At 47.3% G+C, this 16,401-nt stretch overlaps 1 protein-coding gene across 3 annotated transcripts; it reads left to right on the top strand.

Annotated features, from left to right (window-relative positions):
* Positions 1-431: 431 nt before the first annotated feature.
* Positions 432-4,021, top strand: LOC143774033 (uncharacterized). 3 transcript variants are annotated; one of them, XM_077261324.1, is made up of 3 exons: positions 432-2,666; positions 3,521-3,570; positions 3,911-4,021. In XM_077261324.1, the coding sequence occupies exon 1, from the start codon at positions 649-651 to the stop codon at positions 2,458-2,460; it is 1,812 nt and encodes a 603-aa protein (XP_077117439.1). In that variant the 5' UTR covers positions 432-648; the 3' UTR covers positions 2,461-2,666; positions 3,521-3,570; positions 3,911-4,021. The 3 variants fall into 3 exon arrangements, 2 of the variants coding, with proteins under 2 accessions (XP_077117439.1, XP_077117440.1); XM_077261325.1 differs by lacking the exon at positions 3,521-3,570 and having other exon boundaries at positions 3,911-3,978; XR_013215462.1 differs by lacking the exon at positions 432-2,666 and adding an exon at positions 3,219-3,422 and having other exon boundaries at positions 3,521-3,988.
* Positions 4,022-16,401: the final 12,380 nt, after the last annotated feature.

The raw sequence follows: 16,401 nt of genomic DNA, 5'->3' as shown, positions 1-16,401 counted from the left end.
TTTATTAACATATACAAAAAACATCACCAGGTGCTTTTTTAGGAGGTAAATGGGTGGCGGACTATTCAATTCGGGTAACGTTTCGACCCCAGCGGGTCTTTATCAAAACCTCACTGTAAAACAGATACAAACATATAAGTGAACTGTACATATATACATGTAATCTATTAAAAAGAACCGAAATCCGTCATAAACATTTCCTCTTATACCCTGAGCCCCTCTGAGCTTTCTGTTTTACAATGTGGTCTTTCTTTTTGCCCAACCCCCCCATGGGATAGCTTTAAACTTGAGCAGGACCTCCAACATTTTTTTCGCAATATTAGATTAAAAACACACTTTGGCCTACAGAATGATCGTGTCCGGGATAGACCTTCCTTTAACTCAGGGAGCCCCATCCCCGAATTATCCATCTCATCCTTAGGTTTATTTAACAAGAGCTCTTTCCATCCGCCACGTACGTACCATGCAGCAGAAACTTGTATTGATTTAATACATAGAGATGTACAAAGTATTCTCGTCAAACAACAAAAGGGGTTGCTCCCAACTAAAAACAACATTACACCCTTGGAAAGACAAGCCTTAGAATCTCTACGCCATAACAATAATATAGTAATCAAGCCGGCAGACAAAGGGGGTGCCATAGTCATCATGAATAAAAACGATTACCTAAGAGAAATCAACAATCAATTGGCGGACACATCTACTTATCTAAAAATCTCCCATGATCCCACTCCCGTGACTAGGTCCAAGATCAACACTATTCTCAGTAAATACCTCGCCCTTGGATGCATTGACCAAAAAACAGCTACCTTTCTATCCAACCCACACCCCACATTACCTGTCTTTTATGTTCTCCCCAAAATTCATAAATCCCTCACGAATCCCCCGGGCCGCCCCATAGTCGCATCAACAGACTCCATCCTAGCACCTCTGTCCATTTTTTTAGAAAAGTATCTGACCCCATTGGTTAAAAATACAAAATCTTTTATCCTGGATACAGGCCACTTTATCAGGACAATCAAGCAGTTTTCCACGGTCACATCACATTGCCTTTTGACTACTCTTGATGTCAAGAGTTTATACACATCCATCAAGCACGAACTAGGCTTGGAGGCGGTGGATAACCTACTACAGACCCTAGATCTTAGCCCACAATCCCAGCAGTTTATTTTAGACCTTCTCTCTGTAGTCCTCAAGGACAATTTTTTTATGTTTGGGGATCAGTTCTACCTTCAAACCTGCGGGACCGCCATGGGCTCTAATGTGGCACCAGCATACGCGAACATCTACATGGACACATTTGAGAACGAACACATTTACAACAACACACTGTTCCTGAAACACTCTAAATGCTGGCTCCGATACATCGATGATGTGTTCTGCCTATGGGATGGAACACCAGATACTTTTTCTTCTTTTGTTTCACAGATCAACAACATCAGACCAGAGCTGCAGTTCACCCCTAGCTGTGACACCCAGAAAATCCCATTTTTGGACACCTTGGTGACCAAAAATGACAAAGGGGGTTTGGACACGGATATTTTTGTAAAACCCACTGACTCTAATAATTTACTTCTTTTCACAAGCTGTCATCCTAGGTCTACCCGTGAGAGTCTCCCACGCTCCCAATTCCTGCGGGTCACCAACATTGTTTCTGATCCAGACTTGGTTGGTTCACGGTTGGAGGACATGGCCCAAAAATTCAGGAGCAGGAAATACCCAGAAAAAATTCTTACAATGGAAAAACAGAGGGCACTTGAACGCCCTCCTAGTAGATCCAGCGTTTCTAAACCCGAACGGGTTCCTTTCGTACACACACACCACCCCGTCATGCCACTAATCTATAAAACCATCAACAAGCACTGGCCTCTCCTTTCAGAAGCCTACCCACAAGTAGCATCCTTCCAAACACCAGCACTGATGTGCAAACGCAGACCTAGGAACTACAAAGACTCCCTGGTCAGGGCCGACATTGGCAGTCTCACTAAACAACCTATACAACAATTCCTGAGCTCGCAGCGAATGGGTACATTCCCATGCTTGAATTGCGCATGTTGTGCCAATGTAATTAGATCCAGTGAATTCCTACATCCGCACACAGGCAAGAGTTTTAAGATTAATGGATTTTATACTTGTGAAACCAACTTTGTGGTGTACCTTATTAAATGCCCGTGTGGCCTCCTGTATATAGGGGAGACCACGCAGCATGTGCGTGACAGAATTTCGAGCCACAAATCTACAATTAGACTGAAAAAAACTTGGCTCCCACTTCCACACCACTTTGCTCTGGCCAACCACTCCGTTTCCCAACTCCGCTACCAGGTGATAGAAAGGGTGAAAAAACCCAGACGTGGGGGTGATCACGTTAAACTCCTGAAGGAAAGAGAATCCTTTTGGATTTATACGCTACAAACTATGGCCCCCAAAGGCCTCAACAGGGAATTAGATTTGATCTTTTAGTTGAGTAGGTTGTTCTATATGTAACTTTGATATGTTGTAACTATATCTGCCGCAGGTTCTCCAGGTTCTTCGGTCAAGGTCGCCCCTGTTTCTAACCTATGTCATTCTTTTTGTCTCCACTCTTCCTTCCCACATCAGACCTCTTGAGCAAATATTATAAGAAAAATATGTATTTGGTTTTCTTTTCCTCTATTCGGCTGCTCTGGGTAAGTCCCTTATATTTTTCTCATTTTTTTTTTTTTTTTTTTTTTTTTTTTTTTTTTAATTTTTTCCTCCTTTTCTTTGAGATTTTTATTTTTTTATTTTTGATATTACTTTTGTATATTTTTTTATTTATGTACCATTCCCTATTTTTTCCTCCCGTCTAGAGGGAGTGTATACCCCCATTTTAACTTGCTTACCGATATTAGACATAACTCTGCTTACTTTAAACATACACACCTTCCTCTCTTCTCCTTTTTTTCTAATACTATTTTTTATTTTTTTCATTCACAGCGTTTTATTTTTTCCATCTTCTTTTTCTTTTGCTGACTCTGAGACACCTCCATCTATACCTCCAATACACATACACTCGGTTCCCAGCCTTTTACTTTCATGTTCTTTTTGTTTTCTCTTTATACACGCTCCCTAACTTCTCTCTTTACATACACGCTCCCTTAGTCCTCCACGCTGGTTGCTTGGACTCCGCCCCAACCTGCAGTAGCTTTAGCCAGAGCGCTCTACAGATCTCCCTGAACACACTACGCAGGCGCCGGACTATCACGCTGCTGGCTTCTACTCTGCGGCCACAGCGCAGACTCGGTCTGAATACACAGCGTTCCTAGCCTCTTTCCCAGTCTGAGCCACTGCACAGACCCGGATATCACCGTATGGGTCTTGTGTATAAATACTTGCAGCCTTACACATTTGCTCCTACATCACCCACCAGGCGGACGCGCTTCCACACAACTGCACCAGAGCTGGTAATTATTAAGTCGTTCTCCTCTTGCTTATAGTGGCTTACTTGCTTTACTGGCTATTTGCTTATTCCCTGTTGTTTTTTCTCTCTACTTCCCTTTAGCCCTATGGGAACTCGGCTCTTTCTCCTCTCCTCTACCTCTTTGGCACAAGGTCAGTACATTGCATCAGCGACCTGATCGCTGCACCTGGTTTCCTGTTCTAGACCTGTATATGTGCTCTATATGACTGTTTCTCCGTAATAGCCTTGCTCCTACCTGCAAAGAATTGGGGGACTCCCCACCCCTATGATAGGGTATTCACAGTATGTTCTTGTAATTGTATGGGGCAGAAATACTGTTGTTACAGCTGTCAATTAGTACCATTATTAATTTTGGACCTGATGTTATTGTTGTTGTTATTATTTTTCTTGTTTTCCCTTTTTTTCGGTTCTTTTTAATAGATTACATGTATATATGTACAGTTCACTTATATGTTTGTATCTGTTTTACAGTGAGGTTTTGATAAAGACCCGCTGGGGTCGAAACGTTACCCGAATTGAATAGTCCGCCACCCATTTACCTCCTAAAAAAGCACCTGGTGATGTTTTTTGTATATGTTAATAAAGAAACTACACAGTTTGCTGAACTTTCAACCAATTGAGTGCGGCTGATTTTTCCTATACTTGGACTGTTTTTGTTCATGCCTGCACCAACCCAGTGACAGTGTGCACATCTTTTTCCTGGATTTATTCCTCTACTAGGGGTAGCTAGTTCTCCGGCTGGCGCGAGGTGTCTAGAGACAACGTAGGCACACCCCCTGGCTACTTTTAGTTGCGTGTTAGGTTCAGTATCGCGGTTACCTAAGATACCATCCTTCCTAGAGCTTGTCCGTTTTTTGCCTAAAGTCCCTGCCATTGGGAATCATGACAGTATTGCCGGACTAATGTAATGGAACATACAATTGGCTGAAGAAAGAGAGAAAAAAGAAGTTTCTGACACTTTTTTTTTTTTTACTCAGAAGTTCTGTCTAGCCATAATTGCAGTCTGCTGTTTTTTTTTTTTCTCCTCTTAATCCCTGAATGGCTCAGATCTCAGCTGTTGAGAAATGGATATCCAGAGTTTAGCTTCAAACCTGAATACTCTCATTTCTAAGGTTCAAAATATCCAAGACTATGTTTTACATGCTCCTATGTCTGAACCCAAGATCCCTATACCCGAGTTCTTTTCTGGAGATAGATCTCGTTTTTTGAATTTTAAGCACAATTGTAAATTGTATCTTTCTCTGAGATCTCGCTCCGCTGGAGATCCCGCTCAGCAGGTTAAAATTGTTATTTCCTTGTTGCAGGGTGACCCCCAGAATTGGGCATTTGCATTGGCACCAGGGGATCCTGCGCTGCTCAGTGTGGATGTGTTTTTTCTGGCACTGGGGTTGCTCTATGAGGAACCTAATTTGGAGATTCAGGCTGAAAAGGCCTTGATAGCCCTCTCTCAAGGGCATGATGAAGCTGAAATATATTGTCAAAAATTTCGAAAATGGTCTGTGCTTACTCAGTGGAATGAGTGCGCCCTGGCGGCGAATTTCAGAGAAGGTCTCTCTGACGCCGTTAAAGATGTCATGGTGGGGTTTCCTACGCCCACAGGTCTGAATGAATCCATGACTATGGCTATTCAGATTGATTGGCGTTTACGGGAGCGCAAACCTGTGCACCATTTGGCGGTGTCTTCTGAGCAGGCACCAGAGATTATGCAATGTGATAGAATTCTGTCCAGAGGTGAACGGCAGAATTATAGGCGCAAAAATGGGTTGTGCTTCTACTGTGGTGATTCTGCTCATGTTATATCAGCATGCTCTAAACGCACAAAAAAGGTTGATAAGTCTTTTGCAATTGGCACCTTACAATCTAAGTTTATTTTGTCTGTAACTTTGATCTGTTCATTATCATCTATCACTGTGGATGCCTATGTGGATTCTGGCGCTTCCTTGAGTCTTATGGATTGGTCCTTTGCCAGACGCTGATGGTTTAGCCTAGAGCCTTTGGAAGTTCCTATCCCTCTGAAGGGTATCGACTCCACACCTTTGGCTAGGAATAAACCACAATTCTGGACACAAGTGACTATGTGTATGACTCCTGACCATCGGGAGGTGATTCGCTTCCTTGTGTTGCATAACTTGCATGATGTCTTAGTGCTTGGATTGCCATGGTTGCAAACTCATAATCCAGTCCTTGACTGGAAAACAATGTCTGTGTTAAGCTGGGGATGTCCGGGGGCTCATGGGGAAGTACCTTTGGTTTCCATTGCTTCATCTACTCCCTCTGAAATTCCGGCATTTTTGTCTGATTTTTGTGATGTTTTTGAGGAGCCTAAACTTGGTTCTCTTCCCCCTCACCGGGATTGTGATTGCGCTATAGAATTGATTCCTGGCAGCAAGTTTCCCAAGGGTCGTTTGTTCAATCTGTCTGTGCCTGAGCATGCTGCTATGCGAGAGTATATTAAGGAGTCCTTGGAAAAGGGACATATCCGTCCATCCTCATCCCCTTTAGGAGCAGGTTTTTTTCGTGGGTAAAAAAGATGGCTCCCTTAGGCCCTGTATTGATTATCGCTTGTTGAATAAGATTACAGTCAAATATCAGTATCCTTTGCCACTATTGACTGATTTATTTGCTCGTATTAAAGGGGCAAAGTGGTTCTCTAAGGTTGATCTTCGGGGTGCGTATAATTTGGTGCGGATTAAGCAGGGAGATGAGTGGAAAACTGCATTTAATACGCCCGAGGGCCATTTTGAGTATTTGGTAATGCCTTTTGGTCTTTCTAATGCTCCTTCAGTCTTTCAGTCCTTTATGCACGATATTTTCCGTAAATACCTGGATAAATTTATGATTGTGTATTTGGATGATATTTTGATTTTTTCGGATGACTGGGAGTCGCATGTTCAACAGGTTAGGAAGGTTTTTCAGGTTTTGCGGTCCAATTCTTTGTTTGTAAAGGGTTCAAAGTGCATTTTTGGGGTTCAGAAGATCTCCTTTTTGGGGTATATTTTTTCCCCTTCTTCTGTTGAGATTGATCCTGTCAAGGTTCGGGCTATTTGTGATTGGACGCAGCCTACTTCCCTGAAGAGTCTTCGGAAGTTCTTGGGCTTTGCTAATTTCTATCGTCGATTTATAACTGGGTTTTCAAGTGTGGCTAGACCTCTGACTGATTTGACTAAGAAGGGTGCTGATGTTGCCAATTGGTCCTCTGCGGCTGTGGAGGCCTTTCGGGAGCTTAAGCGCCGCTTTTCTTCTGCCCCTGTGTTGCGCCAGCCTGATGTTTCGCTCCCTTTTCAGGTTGAGGTTGATGCTTCCGAGATTGGAGCAGGGGCGGTTTTGTCGCAGAAAGGTCCCGATTGCTCTGTGATGAGACCATGTGCATTCTTCTCTCGAAAGTTTTCGCCCGCCGAGCGAAATTATGATGTCGGTAATCGGGAGCTCTTGGCTATGAAGTGGGCATTTGAGGAGTGGCGTCATTGGCTTGAGGGTGCTAGACATCAGGTGGTGGTCTTGACTGATCACAAGAATCTGATTTACCTTGAGTCTGCCAGGCGTCTGAATCCTAGACAGGCGCGCTGGTCTTTGTTTTTCTCCCGGTTTAATTTTGTGGTTTCATACTTGCCGGGCTCGAAAAATGTGAAGGCAGATGCTCTTTCTAGGAGTTTTGAGCCTGACTCCTCTGGTGATTCTGAGCCTACGGGTATCCTTAAGGATGGAGTGATTTTGTCTGCTTTCTCCCCAGACTTGCTACGTGCTTTGCAGGAGTTTCAGACTGATAGGCCTGATCGTTGTCCGCCTGGGAGATTGTTTGTTCCAGATGAGTGGACCAGTAGAGTCATCTCAGAGGTTCATTCTTCTGTGTTGGCAGGCCACCCTGGAATTTTTGGTACCAGAGATTTGGTGGCCAGATCCTTCTGGTGGCCTTCCCTGTCTCGGGATGTGCGTACCTTTGTGCAGTCTTGTGATGTTTGTGCTCGGGCCAAGCCTTGCTGTTCTCGGGCTAGTGGATTGTTGTTGTCCTTGCCCATTCCGAAGAGGCCGTGGACGCACATCTCTATGGACTTTATCTCGGATCTCCCGGTTTCTCAGAAAATGTCTGTCATTTGGGTGGTGTGTGACCGTTTTTCTAAGATGGTTCATTTGGTACCCTTGCCCAAATTGCCTTCTTCATCGGAGTTGGTTCCTTTATTTTTTCAGAATGTGGTTCGTTTGCATGGTATCCCGGAAAACATCGTTTCTGACAGGGGATCTCAATTTGTGTCTAGGTTCTGGCGAGCGTTCTGTGCCAGGATGGGCATTGATTTGTCTTTTTCATCTGCGTTCCATCCCCAGACTAATGGCCAGACGGAGCGAACTAATCAGACCTTGGAGACTTATTTGAGGTGTTTTGTGTCTGCTGATCAGGATGATTGGGTCGCCTTTTTGCCGTTGGCAGAGTTTGCCCTCAATAATCGGGCCAGTTCTGCCACTCTGGTTTCTCCTTTCTTTTGCAATTCAGGGTTTCACCCTCGTTTTTCATCTGGCCAAGTGGAATCTTCTGATTGTCCTGGAGTGGACACTGTGGTGGATAGACTGCACCAGATTTGGAGTCATGTGGTGGACAATTTGAAGTTGTCTCAGGAGAAGACTCAGCAGTTTGCTAATCGTCATCGTCGTGTGGGCCATCATCTCCGTGTTGGGGACTTGGTGTGGTTGTCTTCTCGTTTTGTCCCTATGAAGGTCTCCTCTCCTAAGTTTAAACCTCGGTTTATAGGTCCTTATAAGATTTTGGAGATTCTTAATCCTGTATCTTTTCGTTTGGATTTACCAGCATCTTTCACCATTCATAATGTCTTCCATCGGTCGTTGTTGCGGAGGTACGAGGTACCGGTTGTTCCTTCTGTTGAGCCTCCTGCTCCTGTGCTGGTGGAGGGTGAATTGGAGTATGTTGTGGAGAAGATTTTGGACTCTCGCATTTCCAGACGGAGACTTCAATATTTGGTTAAATGGAAGGGATACGGTCAGGAGGATAATTCTTGGGTGACTGCCTCTGATGTTCATGCCTCTGATTTGGTTCGCGCCTTTCATAGGGCGCATCCTGATCGCCCTGGTGGTTCTCATGAGGGTTCGGTGCCCCCTCCTTAAGGGGGGGGTACTGTTGTGAATTCTGTTTTTGGGCTCCCTCTGGTGGTTACTGGTGGTACTGGTTGACTGGTGTCTTGTTTTTCCAGTGCACCTGTTTCCATTAGGAAATTGGGAGTCTCCTATTTAGTCTGGCTTCTCAGTCATTGTAGTGCCGGCAATCAATGTTACCAGAGCACCTTGTTGCTTGCTTCCTGCTCCAAGTCTGCAATTCAGCTAAGTTGAATCTTTGGCTTTTTGTGTTTGTTTTGTCCAGCATGCATTTACATTTCTCGTGCTGCTGGAAGCTCTAGTGATCTGGAATTGCTACTCCAGTGTCATGAGTTGACAACGGAGTTAAGGTAATTCCAGGATGGCTGTATAGGGTTTTGAGGTGACCGCGAAGTCCTCTTTTGTATATTCCGCTATCTAGTCAGAGGGCCTCACTTTGCTGAATCTATATTCATACTGCGTTTGTGTTTTCCTCTTACCTAACCGTTGTTATATGTGGGGGGCTACTATAACCTTTGGGGTTTCCCTGGAGGCAAGTCAGGTCTGTGTATTCCTCTACTAGGGGTAGCTAGTTCTCCGGCTGGCGCGAGGTGTCTAGAGACAACGTAGGCACACCCCCTGGCTACTTTTAGTTGCGTGTTAGGTTCAGTATCGCGGTTACCTAAGATACCATCCTTCCTAGAGCTTGTCCGTTTTTTGCCTAAAGTCCCTGCCATTGGGAATCATGACACAACAGTGTCGAAAGCTGCAGAAAGATCGAGGAGAATGAGCAGAGAGTGGTCACCGTTACATTTTGCTGTCAGAAGGTCATTGGTCACCTTGATGAGTGCAGTTTCTGTTGAATGTAGGGGGCGGAAGCCGGACTGTGAAGGGTGTAGGAGGGAATGAGTGGAGAGGTAACGGGTAAGGCGGGAGTAGACTAGGCGCTCCAGGAGTTTTGAGATGAAGGGTAGATTGGAGACCGGTCTGTAGTTGTTTGCGCATGATGGGTCAAGGGTGGGTTTTTTTAGTAATGGAGTAATGATAGAGTGTTTGAAGGAGGAGGGGAAAATGCCAGAGGAGAGGGAGAGATTAAAGATTGTAGTTAGGTGAGTTGTGACGACTGGAGAGAGAGACTGGAGGAGGTGTGAGGGAATGGGGTCGGTGGTGCATGTAGTCGGACGAGAAGAGGAGAGGAGCTTGGAGACTTCTTCTTCTGTGATGGGATCGAATGTGGAGAGTGAGCCAGGGGAGATGCAGGGAGGAATGGGAGTCATTGCACTTGGTGTCTGGGAGCGGATTTCCTGATGGATATTGTCTATTTTCTCTATAAAGTGGGAGGCCAGGTCATCAGCACAAATGTCTGTGATAGGGTCTTGTGCTTTTGGCCTGAGGAGGGAGTGAAATGTGTCAAAAAGTTTCTTGGGGTTGTTGGATAGTGATGAGATCAGAGTGGTGAAGTAGGTCTGTTTGGCAAGGTGAAGGGCAGAGTTATAGGTCCTTAACATAAATTTGAAGTGTAAGAAGTCTTCTGGGGTGCGAGTTTTCCTCCATAAGCGTTCAGCACACCTGGAGCATCGCTGGAGAAATCGGGTTTGCGATGTGAGCCAGGGCTGTTTCACTCTGTGTTTGGAGGTTCTGAGGGTGAGGGGAGCTACTTGGTCTAGGGTGCTTCTAAGAGTGTCATTGTAGTGATGTACAGCCAGATCAGGACAGGAACAAGAGGAGACTGGGGACAGTGATGAGTGTAAGGAGTCTGAAAGTGTGTGAGGATTAATAGCATGTAGATTTCTGAATGTGTGGTAGGTAGGAGAGTGCTGGGGTGGGCGAGGAATTGTGAGTGTGAAGGAGAGAATGTTGTGGTCAGAGAGGGGAAGTGGTGAGTTATCTAGGTGGGGAATTGAACAGAGCCGGGCAAAGACCAGGTCCAGGGTGTTACCGTCTTTGTGTGTTTCAGAGGTTGAGAGCTGTGAGAGGCCGAGAGAAGTGGTTAGTGATAGAAGCTGGGATGCAGATGTGGACGTGGGGCTGTTAATGGGAATGTTGAAGTCTCCCAGGATAAGGGTTGGTAATTCTGAGGACATGAAGTGCGGCAGCCAGGCTGAGAAGTCGTCCAGGAAGTGGGTAGGTGAGCCTGGGGGCCGGTATATGACCGCTACTCTGAGGGAGAGGGGACGGAAGAGCCTGATGGTGTGGACCTCAAAAGAAGGGAACGAAAGTGAAGAAACTGGGGGTATAACCTGGAACGTGCATTGGGGGGACAAGAGTATGCCGACTCCACCACCAGGTCTGTTAGTGGGTCTTGGGGAATGGGAGAATTGTAAGCCACCATGGGAAATGGCAGCAGGGGAGACAGTGTCAGAGTCTTGGATCCAGGTTTCAGTGAGGGCCAACAGATTGAGAGAGTTGTTCAGAAAGTAGTTGTGCAGGAAAGGGAGCTTGTTACATACAGACCGTGGATTCCAAAGGGCACAATTGAAAGGGAGAGGTGAGGGACTGCAAGTAATATTAATAAGGTTAGTATGGTTTTGATATGAGATAGGGTAGCAGTTGAGGTTGGGGGATGGGGGACCGGGGTTGGGGGATATGTCCCCCGAAATCAGTAGGAGTAACAAGATAAAAAGCAAGTAGTTTTTTGAAATGTTTGTAGTTTTTTTGTGCAGTGTGTTTGGGTAAGATGGGCTGAGGTTTTTCAGGAAGGTGAGAAGTGCATGGGAGTTGTACATGGGAGATGGAAGGAGTGAGGAGCTGATGTGTATGAGTCGTGGTGGAGGGGGGATTGGATGGTGAATGGGGATTGCAAGGGAGCATAGGAGGATGGGAATAAAGCACCTTGATAGAAGGGAGAGCAGAGTGTGGGTTACCTGACTCCTGACCTGACTAACTGCCATGGAATAACTGCGGTATCATGACGCTTATCTTCTATAACTGCGGTATCACGACGCTTATCTTCCGTGACGCTTAATAACTGCGGTATCACGACGCTTATCTTCTATAACTGCGGTATCACGACGCTTATCTTCCGTGACGCTTTGCTTCTGTGACGCGTGCACCCCCACTAGCGTGCCCCCCTAAGGATGGGTCTACATTTATAGTCCAGTGATGGGTCAGAAGAGATGGATTATGGGACCAGGGTGGGGATAATTTGGCAGCCTCTACCAGTCATGTTATCAGGGGAGGAAGGTGGAGATCCCCCAGCAGAAAGCACCCCTCAGCCAGCAGCAGGCAGCTCAGGTCCGGGGACAGGGGGGAGGTCACAGGCACCACCATCTGATAATGATCAGTATCCCCGGTCAGAGCAGCCAACATTCACACCACAATGGAACTATAATCCTCCGCAGTTTCAGCAGGGTGGAGAGACATCTTCTCGCAAGAAGGCAATTCCCAGTACACGATATCACAGCAATTCATCTGATGAAGATGAAGAAGGGACTTCATACATGCTGCCCAGCACTAGAAAGAAGAACCCACAGGCACTCAGAAGACAGGGGCAAATAGAAGCACCACCTTTACACTATGTGCACTTCACCCCAAGTCAGGTGACCAGCATCCTTAACAATCTTCCAGACCCAGAGATGCACCCCATGCCATTCTACAGAAGAATGCAGCAGAACCAGCGCACATATGCAGCCACCTGGAATGATCTGTGGGCTGTGATGGAGATAAAGGCAGGTGATGCCTTCTGGCCAATCATGAAGGAACATTTCAAGCTTGCAGCAGATCTAGATGTACATGCCTGGGAGTCAGGGCCGAAGCTGATTGAACAACTCAGAGAATGGGCCAAAGGCAGGCTGGCCGGACAGGCCCTCAGCTTACACGACATGAGTCAGGAGAAGACAGAGTCTGTGGAGAAGTTTCATGGCAGAGTAATGCAGGTCTTCCAGGACCTTGGCTTCACCATTCATGACCAGATACACAGGCAAATGTTAGCACAGGCCTTTGTGCATGGACTCAGAGAGCCAATCAGGAAGCCACTGATAGTGGCTAGGCCCGAGTACAGGTCAATAGCAATGGACACCCTGCTCACAGTAGCCAAAGGGATCGAGTCCCAACCAGGAGTACGGAAGACAACGCCCCTCATGGCGGCCATAGACTCTGAAGAGCCACCGCAACACCGAGACAGAAGGAATGTCAGATGTTTCAACTGCGGTAAATTGGGTCATTACCAGAGCCGGTGCAGGGCTCCACCACAATCCAAGACCCTGCCCAGAGGAGCAGGCCGAGGAACAGACAAGGTAAACAGTGAAGAGCCCCGTCCATAGGACAGGGGCAAGCCAGGTCCGCAAGACACCACGCTCCTGACATGCAAAACCCCATCAGCAGGACCAACCCCTCAAATTACTCTGGAAGTGGATGGCGTTGTCAGATCTTTTCTTGTGGACACTGGTGCAGCCAGAAGTGTGATGAGACATGTGGAACTCCCTGACCCTACCTGCCTATCAGAATCCTCTGTGTCTTGCGTAGGCATTGATGGTCAAGTCAGACATTCTCAGCTTACAAAGCCTCTGAGCGTGTGCACTCAGCCGGGACACTCTATCCTATCCCAGTTTGTGGTGTCAAGAACCTGCCCACTCAACCTGCTGGGGGCGGACCTACTACAAAAACTGAAAGCAACCATAGTGTTCCAGGAAGATGGGACCGTAACCCTCTCTTCACCTTTGACCCAGGAAGAGTCAGTGATGCTGGCGGCCCTACAGGAACCTCAGGCAACTAATGAAGGCCTACCCAAGGAGGTACTGGACGTAGTACCAGAAAGTCTATGGTCCAAGGGACCCCAAGATGTGGGAAAGCTTCAAGTTGCCCCGGTGCGGGTATCACTCAAGCCAGGCACTCCATATCCTCGTAAGGCCCAGTATCCCTTGTCCATCGCCCAGAGTCAAGCTGTCTCAGACCAATTGAAGGTGTTTCTGGAAATAGGGGTCGTGGTCCCTTGCACCTCTCCTTGCAATACCCCGCTGTTCCCTGTCAAGAAAAAGACTGTAAAAGGGGAGCCAGCCAAGTTCAGAATGGTACATGACCTAAGAGCTGTAAATGACGCTACAGTATTTGAAACTCCAATTGTGCCGAATCCGCACACACTGCTCTCAAATGTGCCTTCCACAGCAACCGTGTTCACGGTGATCGACCTGGCTAATGCTTTCTTCAGTGTTCCCCTCCATCCGGACGATCAGTTCCTGTTTGCCTTCACGCATCAGGGGGCACAGTACACATGGGCGGTGATGCCCCAGGGGGCCCAGAACAGCCCCTCACAATTCACCAAAGCAATGTCCACAGTTCTCGCCAACTGGATCACAGAACATGCAGAAGTGACCCTGCTACAATACGTGGACGATCTACTCCTCTGTGCAGTTGACTTTGACACGTGTAAAACACATTCCGTGTCTCTCCTACTCTACTTGGCGGAAAAGTGCTGCAAGGTCTCAAAGAACAAAATCCAGTGGTGTCTGAAGCGAGTTACATTCCTTGGGCACTGCATTGCTCACCAGACGAAACACCTGACAGATGATTGGAAGACCACAGTGGAGAAGATGGCCCCTCCAACAACTCCAAAGGGGCTACAAGCTTTCCTTGGTCTGGTTTCGTATTGCAGAGCCTGGATCCCTGATGCCTCAGTCCTAATGCAACCTCTGTATGACTGCGTCAATGCAACCCCGTTCATGCTAACAGATGTGGCCTTCAGTTTGTTCAAAAAGCTAAAAGACTCTGTAGTCTCAGCGCCAGCACTAGGCCTACCTGACTACAAGAAGCTATTCCGTCTCTACCTGATGGAGAAAGAAGGCCATGCTACTGGAGTCCTGACACAGACTCACGGGGGAAGACAGAGACCTCTAGGCTACTTCTCAGCTCGCCTGGATCCAGTTGCAAGGGGAGCCCCCTCCTGCATGAGAGCAGTATTTGCAGCACACGCCCTCCTGGACAAGACTGCTGACATCATTCTTGGACATCCACTGGAAATCCTGGCTCCACATGACATTTCAGCAATTCTCAACCAAACCCAGCCAAAACATCTCTCCACCGCGAGACATCTTCGCCTGCAGTGCTCCCTACTACTGCCTGACAATGTCACTATCTCCAGATGTACAGTCCTCAATCCGGCCACTCTACTCCCACTCCCAAGGGGGGATACGAATACGGACCCTTCAGATAAAAATCTGCACGATACCTTCCACAAGGATCTGGATTTGCTCCGGATAGATGACCATGACTGCTTCAGCATCATGCAACAGGAAACAGCAGGACTACCCAATGTGGCAGAAGAGCCGCTGACCAACCCAGAGTTGATCCTCTATGTAGATGGCTCCAGATTTGCAGATGATGAAGGAAGATTCCACACGGGATGTGCAGTGACCAGCAATCAAGAAATCCTGTGGTCCAGAAGTCTACCGCCTAGCCTGTCAGCTCAGGAATAGTGTTGAGCGATACCGTCCGATACTTGAAAGTATCGGTATCGGAAAGTATCGGCCGATACCGGCAAAGTATCGGATCCAATCCGATACCGATACCCGATACCAATACAAGTCAATGGGACTCAAGTATCGGACGGTATTCCTGATGGTTCCCAGGGTCTGAAGGAGAGGAAACTCTCCTTCAGGCCCTGGGAACCATATAAATGTGTAAAAGAAAGAATTAAAATAAAAAAAATCGCTATACTCACCTGTCCGACGCAGCCGGGACCTCAGCGAGGGAACCGGCAGCGTTGTTTCTTTAAAATTTGCGCTTTTACATGGTTACGTGAAGTCCCGGCTTGTGATTGGTCAGGGCGGGCATGTTGCCGGGACGCGGACCAATCACAGCAAGCCGTGACGAAATTACGTCACGGCTTGCTGTGATTGGTCCGCGTCCCGGCAACATGGCGCCGTGACCAATCATAAGCCGGGACGTCACTGGAGGCTGGACACGCGCGCTTTTTAAAATGCATTTTAAAAAGCGCGCGTGTCCAGCCTCCCGTGACGTCACGGCTTGTGATTGGTTAATCGCGGCCATGTTGCTGGGACGCGGACCAATCACAGCAAGCCGTGACGAAATTACGTCACGGCTTGCTGTGATTGGTCCGCGTCCCGGCAACATGGCGCCGTGACCAATCATAAGCCGGGACGTCACTGGAGGCTGGACACGCGCGCTTTTTTAAAAAGCGCGCGTGTCCAGCCTCCCGTGACGTCACGGCTTGTGATTGGTTAATCGCGGCCATGTTGCCGGGACGCGGACCAATCACAGCAAGCCGTGATGTAATTTAGTAGTCAGCAAAGACTACTGCAAAGAAGCTGCTTTCAGAGATCGTGTGCAGATACGGGGTCCCAGAAGTGATAGAGAGTGATCAGGGTCCCGCATTCACAGCAAACCTCACAAGGGAGATCTGGTCAGCAGTAGGGTCAGACTTAGGCCTACACACTCCCTATCACCCTCAGAGTAGCGGGAAAGTAGAAAGACTAAATGGGACACTTAAGAACAGGATGTTGAAAGTTGCCCAAGAGGCACGCAAACCATGGCACGAAACCCTTCCCATTGCACTGTTTAGTGTAAGGCACACTCCCCGGGGCCCAGAAAAGCTGTCACCACATGAGATTCTGTTTGGGTCCAGCCCTAGGTTAGGGGTATTCTTCCCTCAGCAGTTGGCAATGCAATATGATACTTTGTCTGCTTATGTAATTCAACTGTCCAAAAAACTAGCTGATGTCCATTCTCGAGTTTTCTCTTCATTACCAGATCCAGGAGCGATACCCGGTACGCACTCCCTGAAACCAGGAGACTGGGTGTTGGTAAAGAAGTTCGTGAGGAGAACACTCGACCCCAGATTTGACGGTCCCTTCCAAGTGCTGTTGACGACACCAACCTCTGTGAAACTAGAGGGAAAACCCACTTGGATCCACGCATCGCATTGCAAG

The sequence above is a fragment of the Ranitomeya variabilis genome, chromosome 5 (assembly GCF_051348905.1).
Source record: "Ranitomeya variabilis isolate aRanVar5 chromosome 5, aRanVar5.hap1, whole genome shotgun sequence".
Lineage (NCBI taxonomy): Eukaryota > Metazoa > Chordata > Amphibia > Anura > Dendrobatidae > Ranitomeya > Ranitomeya variabilis.
This window is presented reverse-complemented; position numbering and strand designations above follow the sequence as displayed.